The following is a 19,098-nucleotide window of genomic DNA, read 5'->3' on the forward strand; positions in this document are numbered from 1 at the left end:
AATTTTGAATTCCATAAAAGGTGGTTTTCTATTTGTTTGTGCTGTGACCACTTGTTGCATTCCTCTCCTGAGGCAATTCAGCATTGCAAAAGAATGTGACTGCAAGGACATCAGTAGAAACCATTAGCTCTACTAAACAAGGAGCTTTGAGCTCACTGACAGTTTTTGAGATCTACTGATAATCACACAATATTTAGGTGTACACATAATACTCTGCATATTGAGTTAAAAAGCGTTCAAAAGCATATTCTTATTTTAAATTTGTCGGAAATTCACTGCGTGCCCTCATTTGCTATTTACTCTGCTAAGAGTTGTGATGTGTATCTATGAAAGCACAGACTTCTTAATTATCAGACATTGATGTGCTGCTGTATTTGAAATACCAGGCTGGTACTTGTTTCAATTTGAAACAATTAGTGAACTGAAAGAATCCTAAAGTCACTTGAGTCCAAAGTAACATTTATTTTCTCCAGTAGTGTCAATGATAATGAAGTATGAACTCATATGAAGAAATATTTTCATTCTCCTGGCATCTAATTTAAATGAGATCAGGACATTTTTCAAGCTTTATTTTGATGTGGTATAATGAAATGCAGTTCAAAGAAAAGCATTTAAGAAAGATATGCATGGTTGTTCTTATGAGCATGATAGAAAATGTGAGCTCTATGAAAGTTTAAGGGAGACAGCAAAGGCTCCCACCATTTATTGAATTCCTGTAAAATTTAAACTTTGAGATCTCTGCTTTATACAATTATCTCATTTAATCTTCACATCATAAATTGACATATTTTTAGTTTATAGAAAATAACTTTGAAGTTTTGGAAGTGTTATTGCTTGAGAATTCTCAGAGAGGAAGTTGCGGTGCTGGGATTTAAACCTACAATGTTTTCAGAGCCCAGACTCTTAATTACTAAACTATAATATTTTGTTCCAATGCACTTGAAACCTATATATTCTTAATAACCAACTAGAGGCCGAGTGCACAAAATTCGTGAACTGCGAGGGGTCCCTCAGCCCGGCCTGCGCCCTCTCGCAGTCTGGGAGCCCTCGGGGATGTTTGACTAATGGCTTAGGCCCGCTTCCCCTAGGAGGGAGTGGGCCTAAGCCATCAGTCGAACATCCTTAGCGGTGCCGTGGAGGCGAGAGAGGCTCCCGCCATCACCACTGCACTCTCCAGCCGTGAGCCTAGCTTCTGGCTGAGCAGCGCTCCCCTGTGGGAGTGCACTGACCACCAGGGGGCAGCTCCTGCATTGAGCATCTGCCCCCTGGTGGTCAGTGTGCATCATAGAGACCAGTCGTTCGGCTATTCGGTTGATTTATGTATTACCCTTTTATTATATAGGATACCACACCAATAAATTTAATTTAAAAATGTTTTAATTGCAATCTTAAAAGAAACCCCATTGTAAACTTCAGATTTATTTCAAACATTAATACTATTATCATTACCACTATATATTGTTTTTATATTACAACTAGAGGCCCGGTGCATGAAATTCATGCACTGCGGGGTTGTGGGGGGGTCCCTCAGCCTGGCCTGCACCCTTTTGCAGTCCAGGAGCCCTTGGGGGATGTCCGACTGCCACAGAGGCAGGAGAGGCTCTTGCCACTGCCACTGCACTCACCAGCCATGAGCCTGGCTTCTGGCTGAGCGGCACTCCCCCTGTGGGAGCACACTGACTACCAGGGAGCAGCTCTTGTGTTGAGTGGGGTCAGTCCAAAACAGGCTTTCCGACATCCCTCAAGGGGTCCCGGATTGTGAGAGGGCACAGGCCAGGCCAAGGGACCCCACCAGTGCACAATTGCCAGGCTGGGGAGGGATGCAGGAGGTTGGCCAGCTGGGGAGGGACCACAGGAGGGCTCCAGGGCATGTTGAGCCCTTCTCGCTCAGTCCCAATTGGCTGGACCCCAGCAGCAAGCTAACCTACTGGTTGGAGTGTCTGCCCCCTGATGGTCAGTACACATCATGGCAAGCAGTTAAGTGGCCTTAGCATATCATTAGCATATTACACTTTGATGAGTTGAATGGACGACCGGATGACCAGACACTTAGCATATTAGGCTTTTATTATATAGGAAAATAATACACAATTGTTGTAAAACATTTAAATAATGCACATAAGCTAAGGAATGAAAACAAAAATAATCCACTTGTATCAATGTTCAGTGTTCATTTGAGGAGGAAAGAATCTTTCTTCCAGCATTTACTAAGATTTTACTAAGTCCTAAAAGGCTTACATAACTTTTGTAGAGAGTAAGGAGACCGATTCCAGGTTATGCTTTCAGAAATGAATCCCACAGCCATACTATTGATTCTTCAAAGATTAGAAGTTAGGATTCAAAACCATGCCGCTGCTGCCAGACCTAGTAAACTGTTCCACTATCTACCCTGTGCCTGCTATACCCACAACAGCAGAATGGATGTTCCATGCACAGCTTCATGACAATCATGGTGCAAGTGGCTTGACTTTGGAACCCCTGATGATGCTACAGCCAAAAAAAAAAAAAAAAATTCAAATACTTCTGAGACATGCTTGCCAGTAGAAACAGAGAAGTAACAAAAGTATAGCTTCTGCCTTGCTGGCACCTTCCAAAGCTCTTACAATGACATGGGGCTCATGGATGTTAATTACAAGCTTCAGAGGAGTCTAAGGAGTGGAATTTCTAACTTTCTAGTCTCTACATTTTAGGAAACCACTAGAGAAGAATTCGGAGGAGATGTTGAGCACCAGTGATCATTGCCACTAATCCCAACTTCTAGCATAAGGACTGTGAGCAGTTTGTTGCTTTTTCTTACTATCATTAAGTCAATGCATTTGTACCTACTTCTCTATAATCTGATTTTTAAAATTAAACAGCTGAATAGTTGTTCAATTTTACGGATATACAGCAATTGATGTAATAAATCGCCCATTTTGAAAATGCAGATTGTTCTAACATTTTAATATTACAAATAATGTTTCAAGAAGTATTTTTATTGCTAAATCAATGAACACATTTATGATATTTTGATATTTTCCTTAGATGAATTGTTAGAAGTGGATTTCTAAGTATGCAAAGCTGCACTGATGTTAGTTTAGAGAAATATTGTATCAATTTATTTTCAAACCAGCAGTGCACACAATTTCCATTTCTCCCAAATCTGGCCCACAATAGGTCTTATCATTTTTAAAAGGATTATCATATTGTTAAACTTTGTAGTTACTTGACTATTAATGAATTTAATTTTATATGTTTATTTGTCATATATACATTTTTTAAATATGGTTTACTAATTCATTATTAAAATTAAGATTTTGTTTTAATTAATTTGTAAGATATCTTTAATTATTATTAAGATGAGAGGCATGGTGCACGAAATTAGTGCACGGGGGGGGGGTGTTCCTCAGCCCAGCCTGCACCCCCTCCAATCTGGGACCCCTTGAGGGATGTCCGACTGCCCGTTTAGGCCCGATCCTACTGGACTGCTGGCTCACAACTGCTGGCTCCCAACTGCTCGCCTGCCTGCCTTCCTGATTGCCCCTAACCACTTCTGCCTGCCAGCCTGATCACCCCCTAGGCACTCCCCTGCCAGCCTGATTGATGCCTAACTGCTCCCCCCTGCAGGCCTGGTCGCCCCCAACTCCCCTCTTCTGCCAGCTTTGTCCCTCCCAACTGCCCTCCCCTGCTGGCCTGATCGCCCACAACTGCCCTCCCTTCAGGCCTGGTCCCTCCCAACTGCCCTCCCCTGCTGGCTATCTTGTGGCGGCCATCTTTTTTTTTTTTTTTTAATATATTTTATTGATTTTTTACAGAGAGGAAGGGAGAGGGATAGAGAGTTAGAAACATCAATGAGAGAGAAACATTGATCAGCTGCCTCCTGCACACTCCCTACTGGGGATGTGCCTGCAACCAAGGTACATGCCCTTGACTGGAATCAAACCTGGGACCCTTGAGTCCGCAGGCCGACACTCTATCCACTGAGCCAAACCGGTTAGGGCTTGTGGTGGCCATCTTGTGTCCACATGGGGGCAGGATCTTTGACCACATGGGGGCAGCCATCTTGTGTGTTGGAGTGATGGTCAATTTGCATATTACTCTTTTATTAGATAGGATAGAGGCCTGGTGCATGGGTGGGGGCCAGCTGGTTTGCCCTGAAGGGTGTCCTGAATCAGGATGGGGATTCCCTTGGGGCATGGGGTGGCCTGGGCGAGGGGCCTGTGGTGGTTTGCAGGCTGGCCACACCCCCCGGCGACCCAAGCAGAGGCCCTGCTATCTGGGATTTATTTATCTTCTACAATTGAAACTTTGTAGCCTGGAGTGGAGACCAAGGCAGGCGAGTGTGTGCGGAAAGCTTGTGTTCCTCCATCATCGAGGGCAACTCAAGCCTCCTGCTCTCTCCAGCTCTGTGACTGCGGCCATTTTTGTTGGTATTTATTTATCTTCTATAATTGAAACTTTGTAGCCTTGAGTGGAGGACTGGGCCTGCCAGGGTGTGTGGAAAGCTTGGCTTCCTCCATTGCCAGGGAAACCCAAGCCTCCTACTCACTCTGTGGCTTCAGCCATCTTGGTTGGGTTAATTTGCATACTTGGTCTTGATTGGCTGGTGGGCATGGCTTGTGAGTGTAGCAGAGTGATGGTTAATTTCATATTACTCTTTTATTAGATAGGATGTTATTTTAATATTGTCATTAACCTTTTTTGCTTATATGCAAGAGTTCAATTATTTTCAGTTCAATTTTTAATGGAATCTTTTCAGTATATTTTTGTCCTATATGTTTCAATTTTTACAATTTAAGATTCTCTAAAAGAAATTTTCATTTTATGAATAATTTTACATATTTAAGGCATTTAAAATTAAATGAGGTCTATTGTGATAAATTAGCTTTAAAAAGATAACTTCAGTGAGATATAATTCACATACCATAAGAGTTGCCTTTAAAATTCTGTGATTCAGTGGACTTTAGTGTATTCATAGACTTGTGCAAACATCCCATTATTTAATTCTGGAATATTTTCATCACTCCACAAAGAAACCTCATCTCTATTAGCAGCCATTCTCCATCCACTCGGACCCTGGAAGACAGTAATCTATTTTCTGTCTCTATGTATTTATATGCTGGACATTTTGTATAAATAGTATCATACAGTATGTATTCTTTTGGAACTGGCTTCTTTCATTTAAGACAAATTTTTGTGGCTAACCTATGCACATGTCAATAATTTACGCCTTTTTATTGACAAAAATATTCCATTGTATGGATATGCCACATTTTGTTTATCATTCATCAACTGATAGAGGCTACCTCTTATTGATTACTAGGAATAAAGCTGCTGTTAACATCAGTGTACAATTTTTTTGTGTGTGAACACGTTTCCAGTTTTCTTGGGTAGATATTAAGTAGTGAATTAGTGCATAGATACCTAGTAGGAAGTTTCAAACTATTTTCCAAAGTGACCACATCATTTATATTTCCACAAAAACGCATGAAAGTTCTACGTACTTAGTCCACATTCTCTCCAAATCATATTATGTTTGTCTTTTTAGTAATAACTGCCTTAGTAAATTTGAAGTGGTGTTAACATTATAGTTTTAATTGGCATTTCCTTAATGACTAATGTTGAGCATCTTTTTAAAAATTTTTATTTATTTATTTTTGTTGTGCATCTTTTCATATGCTTAATAATCGTTTATTTATCTTCTTTGGAGAAATATCTATTCAAATCCTTTGCCCATTTAAAAAAATTGTGTTATCTGTCTTTTTATTGTTGACTTGTGAGTTTTTTACATTTTCTGGATTAAAAAGTCCCTTATTATATGTGTGTTTTGCAATATTTTCTCCACATGTGTGGGTTACCTTTTCACTTTCTTGGTGGTTTCCTTTGAAGAACAAGTTTTAATTTTCATGAAGTTGAATTTACCTTTTTTTTTCTTCATTAATTGAGCTTTAGGTGTCATATCTAAGCAATCATTTTCTAACAAAAGGTCACTAATAAATTTCCTATCTTCTTTTAAAAAGTTTATAATGTTAGCTTTTATATTTAGGCCTATGATCCATTGTGAGGTAATTTTGATAATGTGAAAGAAAAGGTCTACCTTCATTCTTTTGTATGTGGATACCAGTTGTGCCAGCCCCAGTTGCTGAAAAGAATATTCTTCCCATTTAATTGTACTGGTCTCCTTGTTAACTATCAATTGTCCATAAATATAAGAGTTTATTTCTGGGCTCCCAATTCTAGTCCATTAATCTATGTGTCTATACCAATACCTCACTACTGAATTACTGTCAAGCTTTGCAGTAAGTTTAAAAATGTGAAGTGTGTGTCCTCCAACTTTCTTCTTCTTTTCAATATTATTTTGATTATTCTGAGTGACTTACATTTCCATATTAATTATAAGAATATTCCATCAATTTCTGCAAAAAAGGCAGATGGGATTTTTATAAGGATAGCATTATATTTGCAGATGAATTTTTTGACTCATGAACATGGGGAACTTTTCACTTATTAAGGGTCTTTAAATTCTTTCAACAATGTTTTGTAGTTTTGAGGGTTCTGGTCTTGCATTTCTCTCATTAACTGTGTTCTTACGTATTTTATTCTTTTCTTGCTATTATAAATAGAACTGTTTACTTAATTTCATTTTGAATTGTTAATTGCTAATGTACAGGAACACAGTTTTTAAAACATAGGCCTTGTATCCTGCAACCTTGCTGAACTTGTTTATTAGCTCTAATAATTTTGATACAGAGTCCTTAGGATTTTTAAGATCATGTCCTCTGCAAACAAAGATAGTTTTACTTCTTCCTTTCAATATGGACACCTTTTTATTTCATTTTCTTGCCTAATTTCCCTAGCTAGAATTTCCAGTACAATGTTGACTAAAAAGGGCAAGTAACCTGATCTTAAGAGGAAAGCTTTCAGTCTTTCACCATTACTATGATGTCGTTGTTGTTGTTTTTTTTATGTATGCCCCTTATTAGGTTGAGGAAGTCTCCCTATATTCCTAATTTATTGAATGTTTTTATCATAAAAGGTTTTTAATATATTTGTTTTTAAAGTAGATCATATTTATCAGCCAGTATTCAAGATTGATAAGTAAAATATTTAATCAGATAACACTATTACAATTTGGGTTTTAAAATATTAGTGTTATCCTGAAGTTCTCTGGGTTTTCCTCATAACAGGTGAAGAAGGAAACCCAAAAATATTTTTGTGAATGTAGCAATATGGAAATGAGTGGTAACCTTATAAAAATAACTATTCAGAACAATAATATACTGCTTACTTTATAGGCACAGTCTATGTTTTAGTACTTATTCTTTAATGTTGGGAGCCAAGAATATTACAAACACTTCAACAAATTAAAATTGAAATATTGTGAGAACAGTAATCATTCTCAGACAGTCATTTCTCATATTAACCCAAAGCTGTCTTCCTGGAACCTACACCTTTTATCCTATTTCTGTTCTCAAGAGTAGAACACAATTTCATCATCTTTTCTGATGGGAAGTGTACTTGATATTAGGAGAATCACTTGAAGTCTACCAAGTTAGTATTGCTTTTTTCTAGGTTAGTTTTCTTGCAAGAACAGGACTTGGAATTCAAAAGTTGCTGAAAATGTACATGCTATTTTTTTTTATCATGTATAAATTATATGAATATTTGCTCAATGAAGAAATTGTAATCACAGTAATTTACGAAGCCTTTGTTCTACATATTCTCCCTATGACACTTCTCAAAATAAACTAGTAATGTTTAAATTTTCTGATGTTTAAAAACTGGTATAGCACACTTAAGCTCCTAGTTCAAACTTGTCAGTCCCAGATGAAAGCTGCTTACAAGATATTATACAGTTTCATTTCATCACTAAAAAACTAAATTGTTGTTTTATTCCTAATCTGCCATCATTGTTCTCTGTTTTGGGGGTGTAGTGGGTGAAAAAGTCAGAGATCTGGCTTTCATGGAGTCTGCACTCAAGTATGGGGAAGATAGAATGTAAACACACAAGCGAGCAAGAGGTACAAACTTCCAGTTATAAAATAGTATGTCATGGGAATACAGTATAGGCAATAAAATCAATAATGCTGTAATAACTTTGTATTGTGACAAATGGCAACTAACCTTATCATGGGAATACTTTTGTAATATATATAAATATCAAGTCATATTAGGTACACCTGACATAAGATATTGTATGCTAATTCTACATCTTTGTTTTTTAAATATATTTTTCAGAAAGGGGCTAGTGCTATAGAGATATCCTAGTATGATTTAAAACAACTGGGACCTTACTTTAGCCAGTTTTGCTCAGTGGATAGAGCGTCAGCCTGTGGACCAAAGGTCCCAGGTTCTATTCTGGTCAAGTGCATGTACCTTGGTTGTAGGCTCCTCCCAGGCCTGGGGCCTGGTCAGGGCTTGTGTAGGAGGCAACCAATCAATGTGTTTCTCTCACATTGATGTTTCTGTCTGTCTTTCCCTCTCTCTCCCACTCTCCCTAAAAATCAGTGGGAAAATATCCTCAGGGTGAGGATTAACAATAACAACAAAAACAAAACAAAACAAAACAAAAAAACCTGCGTCCTCCTCAGCAAGTAGAAATTGGAGAACATTGCCTCAAGAATGATTTTAGGGAGGTTAATGGTGTGCTGGGTGAGGTTATTCATCACTTCTTGCCTCCTGAGAAAGTTGCATTGCTACTTTTTAAGGATTTTGTGAGTCTCAACTGTTTTACTTTAGAATGAAATGTTGATTTGAGAAAGGCCTTGACAGGGAGTAACAAGGCTGAGTTGTAACTGGTTCTTGTATCATGTAATCCTAATCCAAAGAATGATGGCGATGATTTGTATTGGCATAGTGTTCCATACGTTTTTGAGCACTTTCAAACTCACTGTCTCTTTTGAGTCTCAGGACAATCCTTTGATAAAAGTGAAACACACTATTATTCTAACAGTAGAAAAGTAAATCGAAGTTCAAAGAGTCTGGGTAAGTTATATACCACACAGCTAGCAAACGACGGAACCCAGACCATGACTAAGGTTTTCTATCTAATTTGACTAACACGCACAATCTTTGCTATTTTAGATTGGTTATTTGAATTGACTAGTTATGAATGTTGGGGAACTGAGTTCTCTTGTACATTGTTAGGAATACTTTTTGGTTTTAAGGAGGCCATACAGAACAGTGACTCTCTAGGTGTGGTCCCAGGACCAGCAGCATCATCACCTGGGAAGTTGTTGAAAATGCAAATTCTCAGACCACATTTCAGGCTTATTGAATCAGAAACTCTGGAAGTGAGGCCCAGAATTAACAAATGACATACATTATTTATAGGCCCAGAATTTTTATTTTAACAAGCCTTCCAAGTAATTCTGCCTACCTCCATATCCTTTTTATAATTAAAAAATATTTTAAACTTTCATATTAACTTCATTTATACACATACATATTATATAGATTAAAATTTACAAATATGTATAAATATGGCCATGCCACTGACAGTTTTCTAGTGCAGTCTTTGAAAAATATACTCAAAATAATGGCAAGAATTCAAAAATAGTAGCACCTATTTTTGTAAGCAGGGATTGTGAAGAAAATATATTCTTACATATTTCTGGTGGAAATGTGAATTTAAACATGATTTCATGTAGCAGAATTCTCTTCCTTGGGAATCCAGATCATATAAATGAAATCTCAGTATATAAATAAATATTACAAGGATGTTTACCTCTATGCACTACTACAACATGTGGGAATGCATGACAGAGGACCCACAGTGGTGAATAATGAAACATAAAGTGAATCCCCATGAGTAGGAAAACAGTTGAGTAAATTCTGGTATATCATCCCATTGAAAAACCTATAGTCATTTAAAATAACTAGTTAAAGGTACCCAGTTGAACTGAAGGGATTTCATTGATTATTGTTGGGTACGAACTGCACTTTTTGGAAAAATAGACAATGACAGAACAACACCTATTTATCTACACATCTACCTACATGCTTTTTTAATTATATGAAAGAGGAGAAGAATTTGACAAGATGCACACAAATTTCTTAAATGGCATAATTATTGGAGACAAGGACTTTTTTCTAATGTGAATGAAGAAGTAGGTAAAGGCTATGCTATACTTTTATCATAACATGTTTTTATCAAGTTCAGCTGCCAGGCTGAATAGCACTTTAATCTCATTCTGCCTACTGTATAATCATCTCGTGAGGTTACAAGAAAATCAGCATACTGCAATAGTTCAGAACCTAAATTCTATAACCTTAAGATCTAATTCCAAATCCAGACCCTGTCTGCTACAAATGCAGCATGGCCTAAGAAAGTCTACTCCCGCTATCTGTGGCTTAGTTTTCAAATCTGTAAAATGGGAATCGAATAGCACCTATCTCACAAGTTTATTGTAAGAATTAAGTGGGTTCACATCCTAAAAAGCTTAGAACTATGCCTGTCACTGTTCTAATGTTAGTACCTGAGTTACTAAAACAATTAGCTTACAAAGTACTTAGTTTTATATAACAAATGTAGATTATCATTATTAAATCATATGTATAAGATAAACAATAGAACTGACACAAAGTAGGTGCTCCAAAGTGAGTCTCTGTGCCTAAGATACAAATGACCATGTTATTCCTTTTTAAAGGACAAATTCCACTACTACCACTCACTCTTCCTTCTACTTGCTCCTCTCCCAATTTCCCTGGAAAGAACCATTTATTAGTTTCTACTATACCCTGGTATTCCTGAAACAAGGATAAAGCTTTTATTGCTGACAACTAGAGGGAAAAAAGATAGGGTTAATAAATGGCCTACATTATTCACTCAGCAAATATTTACTTTGTGACTATTATTGGTGGCACCATACAAGACACTTGGAAAAGAACAGAGACAAAGGAAAAAATGTTCTCTACCTAACAGAGTTTATCCAATTATTTGATTTAAATTCCATGTGCTACAAAAAGGAAATAGAGAATGAAAAGAAAGCACAAAGTCAAAGAATTCCAAAGGAAATAGACAGAGGCCAGGTCAAGAAGGCCACATTCAAGGTGCTTGCTGTATCTAAAGCACAATGGGAAGGCACCAGAAGTGACATAACCAGAATTGCCCTTTAAACAGCTAATTAAGAATGACGGAATAGAGACATGCAGGTGTTCCTTTCCCACCTAAAATTACACTGAAATGACAATAGAGCAATGAAAGCTATAAATCCAAAAGAACAAAAAAGAATAGAAGAGGACACCGAAGACAACAAAAGGCCAAAAGATGTCAGCAGTTTCTGAAGATGGAACAGGTGAAGGAATAGAAATTGCTGAGCAGAGGGAGCTAAATCTCTAGCTAAACCGCTGCTGCAGAGCCTAAGACCATCGGGAAACACAGATATTTACATTATAATTCATTAACAGTAGCAAAATTAGTTATGAAGTAGCAACGAAAATAATTTTATGGTTGGGGGTCACCACAACATGAGGAACTGTGTTAAAGGGTCGCGGCATTAGGAAGGTTGAGAACCACTGAGGGAGAAAACAATGGGAAGCTAGTGCTTCACCTCTCAGAGCCTCAGGCAAAACCAGAAATGGAGGCACCTTGTACTGATTCTGCAAAAGAGGGGCAAGGTGAGAGGCTGAAAGAGGTGGGGTTGGAGTTGTAATTCTTAAGGCCTCTTGAAGCTCAGGTCTCCAATCACACAACTCTTTAGTCAGGTAATTACCTTTCCCCAAACTTGCAAATAAGAGAGTCTATCCCTAACACTATTAAACTAGAAAGGCTCCAACTCAAAACACCAAAACTACAGGAGAGCAGAATGAGATCCCAAATTGAAAATGGAGGGTTAAGTACAAGCAGGCATGTTTTAATTATTACTCCACATCCCTAATTAAATAGTCCCTCTTTAATATTTGGGGTTCTCCAATTCAAAATACCGTGAATCACCCATCAGTGAAGCCCGTGGTTATACTAGTAAGCCTTACTAATGCACTTGGAGCTTCAACTCCATACTATATTGCTCTTAACTATAACTGGAAAGTATTTACATTTAGTCATTTATATCAGCAGATACCTGAAATAATCCTACAGTGTGAAGAACAACTAAACAACAGCAACAGGATGTTATTTAGAGAAAAAAGACACAAGACAGAAATGGGGAGAGTAAACTAAAATACATTGTTAATATGGTTAGAGAAATAAGCACAGATTATCCTATATAATAAAAACCTAGGTGGCATTGCGCAACGTCATCACAAGATGGCCTCCACAAGATGGCTGGCAGGGAAGGGCAATTGTAGGTGATCAGGCCAGCAGGGGAGGGCAGTTGGGGGTGACCGGGTCGGCAGGGGAGGGCAGTTGGGGATGACCAGGCCTACAGGGGAGGACAGTTGGGGCAACCAGGTCAACAAGGGAGGGCAGTTGGGGCTACCAGGCCTGCAGGGGAGGGCAGTTGGGGGTGAGATCAGGCCAGCAGGGGAGGGCAGTTGGGGGTGACCAGGCCTGCAGTGGAGGGCAATTGGGGGTGACCGGGCTGGCAGGGGAGAGCAGTTGGGGGTGACCAGGCCTTCAGGGGAGGGAAGTTGGGGGCGACTGGGCCTGTAGGGAAGGGCAGTTGGGAGGAAAACAGGCCAGGAGGAGAGGGCAGTTGGGAGCGACCGGGCCTGCAGGGGAGAGAAGTTGGGGGTGAATGGGTCAGCAGGGAAGGGCAGTTGGGGTGATCGGGCCAGCAGGGGAGGGCAGTTGCGGGTGATCAAACTGGCAGGGGAGCAGTTAGGCATCAATCAGGCTGGCAGGGGAGCGGTTAGGGGGCGATCAGGCTAGCAGGCAGAAACGGTTAGGGGCAATCAGGCAGGCAGGCAGGTGAGCGGTTAGGAGCCAGCAGTCCCGGATTGTGAGAGGGATGTCCCAGATTGAAGAAGGTGCAGGAGCGGCTGAGAGACAGCACCCCCCATGCACAAATTTTGTGCACTGGGCCTCTAGTCCAGGGGTGGGCAAACTTTTTGACTCGAGGGCCACAATGGGTTCTTAAACTGGACCGGAGGGCCGGAACAAAAGCATGGATGGAGTGTTTGTGTGAACTAATATAAATTCAAAGTAAAGGAGCGGAGGGGAGAGCAAGAGAACCCTCCGCTCTTTCGGCTCCGCGGGCCGGATATAACAGCCGAACGGGCCGAATCCGGCCCGCAGGCCATAGTTTGCCCACGGCTGCTCTAGTCTATATATATATATATATATATATATATATATATATATATATATATATAAAACCCTAATATGCAAATAGACCAAATGGCGGAACAACTGAACAACTGGTCGCTATGACGTGCACTGACCACCAGGGGGCACACATGGAACATGCCAGCGTCGGCTGTGGCAGGATGGTGGAGCAGGTGAGCAGGGGGTGCCAGATCAAGGCAGGGCACCGGTTGCTGTCATCCAGACGAGCCTCTGGTGGTTACTGAAAATTCTTTGCTCCCACGCACCACGGTCCCGCCTGGTGCTCGCACCTGCTGCTGGTGCTGGCCCTGTCACAACCGCTGCTGATGCCAGAGCCGCAACTCACACCCACTGCTAGTGCATGGCGCCAGTCCTTATTGCTCAGCACCATCAGCAGGTGTGAGCAGCGGCTGCCAGCACCAATCACCCCTAAGGGCTTCTCCACCTCACTCTGCTCCTGAGGGGTGATTGGGGCAGTAGCCGCCGCTCACACCTGCTGATGGTGCTGTCTCACGCTTGCACCCACTGCTGGCGCTGGCCCCAATCACTCTGCACCGTCAGCACATGGGAGCGGCGGCAGTGGGAGTAGGGCTGCTAGCAGACAGGGGACCGGGGCATGGTGGGAGTAGCCAGGCGGGGGCACAGAGGATGGGCCGAGACCCGCCCCTGTGCCACCTGCAGCCTCCCAGCCCACAGTTCCTTTCAAAGTGCACAAATTTGTGCACTGGGCCCCTAGTGTAGCCATAAAATAAGAAACAAAAATTCAATAAACAAAAAGTATGCATATTTTAAAACCATGATAACTAATAGTTGAAACCGTAGTAATATCATTATTCAGAAGGCTCAGAAGAAAAAGTCAAAGAAATCTCCCTAAAATCTAAGTACAAGGAGTAAAAGGTGATAGAGATGGAAATTGAAGAGAAATACACATTGGAGATTCAATTCTGGTAGTAAATAATCCAACATAAATGAGTTCCAGGGAGGGACTGCACAAAAAAATGGAAGGCAGAGAATTATTGAAGGAATAAATCAATAGAATTTCTCAAAATTGAAGAACTCAAAACTGAGTCTCTGAAATGAATAGTACCTGTCAGGATGAATGAACAAAGTGAATGAATGAACAATGAGAAGACACCAAACCTTCAGAGTTGAGTTATAATAGAACTGGACTTCTCAGTAGCAATACCCATCCATGCAAATCAGAAGTCTGGTCATCATCATCACCATTTGGAATGATGGTCATCCTTCATTTTTCTGAATTAAGGAATACAGGAGCAGGCCAAAGCGTGTACAAGAAGTTACAATTGGACTCTTATGAATCTGAGTTAGCTATAGAACACAGAGAAGTAAGGTAGGGATTTTTCACCCCAGGCCTATAACTTCTTTCTTTCCCTTTCTTCCTCCCTCCCTCCCTCCCTCCCTCCTTCCCTCCCTCCCTCCCTTCCTTCTTTTCTTATTAAATTAATTGGTTGACATTAGTTGACATGAACATACAGGTTTCAGGCGTAGGTTTCTTTGTTACAAGATCTGTCTATTGCACCATGTCCTCACCACAGAATTTTTAAGGTAAACTGAAATTTAATATGTGCCTTGGATTTTCATCCAGACCAAGCTCGGCTGTTGTGAGATTTCCTCATTTACCCAACCTCTTGGTTCTTGTCTTGGGGGTTAAGTAATGTTTGAAATTATAATCTCAGAAATGATTCCCAAATTCCCCTTACCTTAGGGATATCTCTGCTTCAGGAGATAACCCCTACCCCTCCAGACTTTGACAGGGGCGTGGGAAGGGGAGAAAGAAAGAATCAGAAGAGGCTTGAGCAAGCAGGGAAATGAATGTTGAGTGTTCAAGTTTATCACTCAAGAGGTTAGGTTAGCTCACAAGGGAATTCTCTTAAGTCTTCCCCTCCAAACCAACTCTTCCTCTACTTAATGCAGAGGTCTCAGAAGGAAGCTGAGGCAGACACCCTTACAGTACATATATTTTTACTATCAATGTCTCATATAGCACTTCACACAGCAAATGGTGCTCAGTATCAGTCTAACATGCTCTCCTTTTCTTTATTGTTTAAGCAATTTCAAAGTGTGGGTGAAGAAGAATATGCAAATCTGTATTGTTTGGCATACTTATCAGGCTCTTGCTAGTTGAAATAATTAGTGATTTTTTTAAAGATTGAAAATTGAAATTCTTGTCATCTTATTCCTCATCGTTGAAAAAAAATTACCTTGAATGCAGTTTCTACTTTTCCCTAACCCTTACCTGAGCTGTTAATACGTGATAAGAAAAACTGGTTTGATTCACCTACTGATGAGCTGTGAGATAATCTAAAGAACAAAGGAAAAAAACATCAAAACCCTATGGTATTAGTTTTAGATGAAAACAAAAATATTGCAAGCAAATTCAGAAAAATGAATGAATATCCACATGAAATTAACTCTGTTTGTTGTGGAAATAGTGAGAGCAGCAACAGGTCAGGAACAGCATAAACAAATACCAGAAAAATTATTTTCTGAATGTGTTTACTTAGTATTGAACACTGAAATCAAACATAAGAGGGTCATATTAGACAGACCTTCTGCATGACTCCAGTTAAGCAATTAGAGTCTGTAAGTGGTATAAGGTACTCAGTTGGTCCTCCCACACAGCAGTGTGTTCATACAGTAAATACAAACCACAGCATTGCATTTCAGTCTAGATTGTGGAGAACTGGAGAGCAAGAACAACTGGAGAGGGCCTTATTAAGGTGTGTTACTTCTCTTCAAACATACAGCAGATATTTAATGTTTTAAGTGACAGTGAATTTATTTCTTTAGTTAATCAGATCTAAAAAACACCCAAATCAATGTGCATAAAGAAAAAAGCAAATGAAGCCTGCAGATTTTAGTTTGTCTTCATTCATGATAAAAATAGTCCTAGTTATAGAAATTGTTCTATGAATCAGGTCAAAATGATTCAACTAATGAATGCTTACCTACTGGGAGGCTGTGCCTAATAATTATAGTAAGTTTTACCATAGTGTCCTTACAGAGGAAATAATTTATCATAAACTGAACAGTAGTTGGAAATAAGATTATCTATTTTACTAGTAAAAGATATGCTAACAAGTTCTGGATATTCCACTTCAAAAATAAAGAATCCTCATCTAATTAAAGGTTAAATCAATCCGCAGGTTACAATATGGGATCAAACTCTGCCTAAAAACAATTTAAAAACAAGGTAAATGCATGTACTGTAACCTTGTGGTTCGTGCTTATCAACATTATTTTGTAGCGTTAGCACCATAAGTAATTTGCACCCGTTTACATTAAAGAAGTATAAGAACAGGAAGTCCAATCCCCTCATTTTACAGACTGAGATAAAGACCTGAAAGCAATTTCTTCAAGGGTAAGCAGAGGTTGTGTGACAGATTTGAATTTAACCTTTCTCCCCTTTAACATACATGCCTTGTCTTTTCCGTACTTAAGTCCCTTGCACATGTGACAAAGGGGATTTACCAAGTTGTGCATTCTCAATTGCCATTAACGGATTAATCGACACAATTTTGACTACTAATACAAATAACACACTTCGTTTTGTGATCTTCTAAGAGGGTCAAAAAAATAAAAAACAAACAATTTAAATTTGCCTATTCACTGTATTTATGCATAAAGAAAAACTGAACTGGGTGAAAAATAAACGCACCTCATGTTGAATTTTACTACTATTAATAATAAGACCTCTAGGTTAAATATTCTGTGTTAAACGATCACCATTAGAAATCATTTTAAAAATGCTTTCCAGGGATGTCTTTCTTCTTCCTATGCACGTCTGGTTAGATTATTCATCTAGACATTTTTAAAATTTAACTTTTTCCATTTGTCTTCCGTTGGATTGACGCTTCATTAAAGAAGAAGCGGAGAGAACACAGGAGAACATATCTGTAGTAAAGTTAAAAGGACTAGGATTGGGGGGGGCGGGGTCTGAGCCTGGGAAAAGTACAGAGAAAACTGAGATCTCTCCGCCCCGCTGCGCACCAACCCGTGCACCCCCGGCCTCAGCAGGAAGGCCCAGCACCAGCGCCGGACCGCCCCCTCGGGCGCCCACCCTCCCCAGCTGAGTGCGGTAGGGGCGCTGTGCGCTCCCCTTGAGTCGTCCGGACCCGCGCGGAGCAGCGATTGGACGCGCCAGCCTCAGGCACCCGCCAGGAACACAAAAGCGCTGGGAAGGGAGGGGGGCGTTCTTGGGAGTCCAGGGCTTTTGCTTCATTCCGTCTCCCCCTCTCCTCCGCACTCCATGCCCTGGCTCTCTAGGCAGCTCGCCTCGGCTTGCTCTCAGCGGCCGGGAGTTGGCGCACACCTCGCCGCAGCCGCCTCGCGTGGGCTCCCTCCCAGTCCCTCCGCCTGCTCCCGCGCCCTCCGCTCGCGCCATGGGGCCAACTTGGGGCTCCTAAGAGTTGCCGCCTCTCAGCCGCGCGCGCTCCGGCCAAAGTCCCCGCGGGCGGGATATGGCTTAGGACGCAAGAGGGGCCAGCCTAGAGGTAAAGGCAAGGGGAGGGCAGCCAACTGAGGAAAAAGAAGCCAAACGATGAGTTTCCACAAGAAGGACGGAGTGAACAACCTGTGCCAGAAGGCGCTGCACATCGTCACCGAGCTGTGTTTCGCGGGCCAGGTGGAGGGGGAGAAGTGCTCGGACATCTTCCCCCCGGGCCGAGGCAGCCAGGGCGGAGGCAGCACAGGTAACCGGGGTGGGCCCCGCTCGCGTCCTCGCGCTCCCCTCCTAGCTCCCGGTGCCGTCCTCCCGCGCCGCGCTGGCGGCATCTTTAGGACGCAGCGCCTTCCTACCTTGCTCCTTCCTCCTACTCCGCAGCTGGCTACTTGGAGTGCGGGCTTTTCCTGGGTTATCTCCCCATCTCCACCCGCCCGGCTCCTTCTACTTCTCTGGTCTGCTCCTTGCCCGCCGTCTGGCTCCCTGGCTTCTGCGCCCCTTCGCCGCGCACTCCCACGCCTCGCGTCTCCCTCCCGGAGTGGAGCGGCTAGCGCGGGCTGCGGCGCAGGGACCGCTCGCCTGGGGGACTCGGGCTGCCCGACCTTGCCCCGTGTCGCGGGCTTGGGGAAGGGGCCTGGCGTCCGTGCTTGGATGCAAAGAATTGCCTTGCACGAGGGGCTGGCTGCCTTGGCCTCGGAAGGCAGAGAGGATCCTGGAAAGGGTAACTCGAAGCTGCAACCTGTTGAACACTTGATAGTTTCCAAAGCCCTTTAATATATATGATTTTCCAAGGCTTCATGTCAACGTTGGCAAAACAGCAGGGGTTATTGATCGCCCCTCAGGACACATACAGAGTGAGTGGAGGAGAGGGAAAAGGTTATAAATCCTTTCCTCGCACACGCTCTCATACACACCCCAACCTACAGGCGTCTTCCCACCCTTTTAGGAAACTTGGAAATAAATGGGGTGGGATGAAGGAGGACATTGAGCATCAGAAATCTGGAGATGGGAAGAAATCTCAGGTGGCAGACTTCTCTCAAGAGGGAGGGATGGAGGGAGGGACCTTCTCAGAACCTCTGTTTTGGCCACGCTTTGGGGGCAAGGGTCTTAACCACCTGCGCAATGATGTGGTCAGCCTGTTGTGCTGTTCACATGGGAGAGACGGACTCCGGGTTTGTGGTTCGCGTGTTAGCCAGGGTTCCCTGAGAGAGTCACTTGTTGCTTTGGGAGGTAAACACTGGCTATGGGATTTTGGGCATAGGGCTGAAAGGTTTCCATGCCTCCTGGAGGGTCTTGTTTCTTCCCCTTTGCTTCCCCCTCCCTTTAGTCTCCCAGAGGGGCTTTGTGCGTTTCAAGTAGCCAGGGCAACAAGTAAGAGCTGGACCTCTAAGCTCTGGGAGGAGCGCGACTGCAGAGAGCCTTGCTTGCTGGGAAGGAGGCCAGAAGGGTG

At 41.7% G+C, this 19,098-nt stretch overlaps 1 protein-coding gene across 1 annotated transcript in view; it reads left to right on the forward strand.

Annotated features, from left to right (window-relative positions):
- Window positions 1-17,747: 17,747 nt before the first annotated feature.
- The window catches only part of SYT10 (synaptotagmin 10), a gene marked incomplete at its 5' end in the record, with an annotated part of 67,796 nt that continues 66,445 nt past the window's right edge, over window positions 17,748-19,098 (forward strand). Inside the window, one exon of the mRNA XM_080662783.1 lies at window positions 17,748-17,898. Within this exon, the coding sequence (XP_080518909.1) occupies window positions 17,748-17,898 (151 nt within the window). The remainder of the gene's footprint in view (window positions 17,899-19,098) is intronic.

The sequence above is a fragment of the Plecotus auritus genome (genome assembly GCF_963455305.1).
Source record: "Plecotus auritus genome assembly, chromosome: 3".
NCBI lineage: Eukaryota > Metazoa > Chordata > Mammalia > Chiroptera > Vespertilionidae > Plecotus > Plecotus auritus.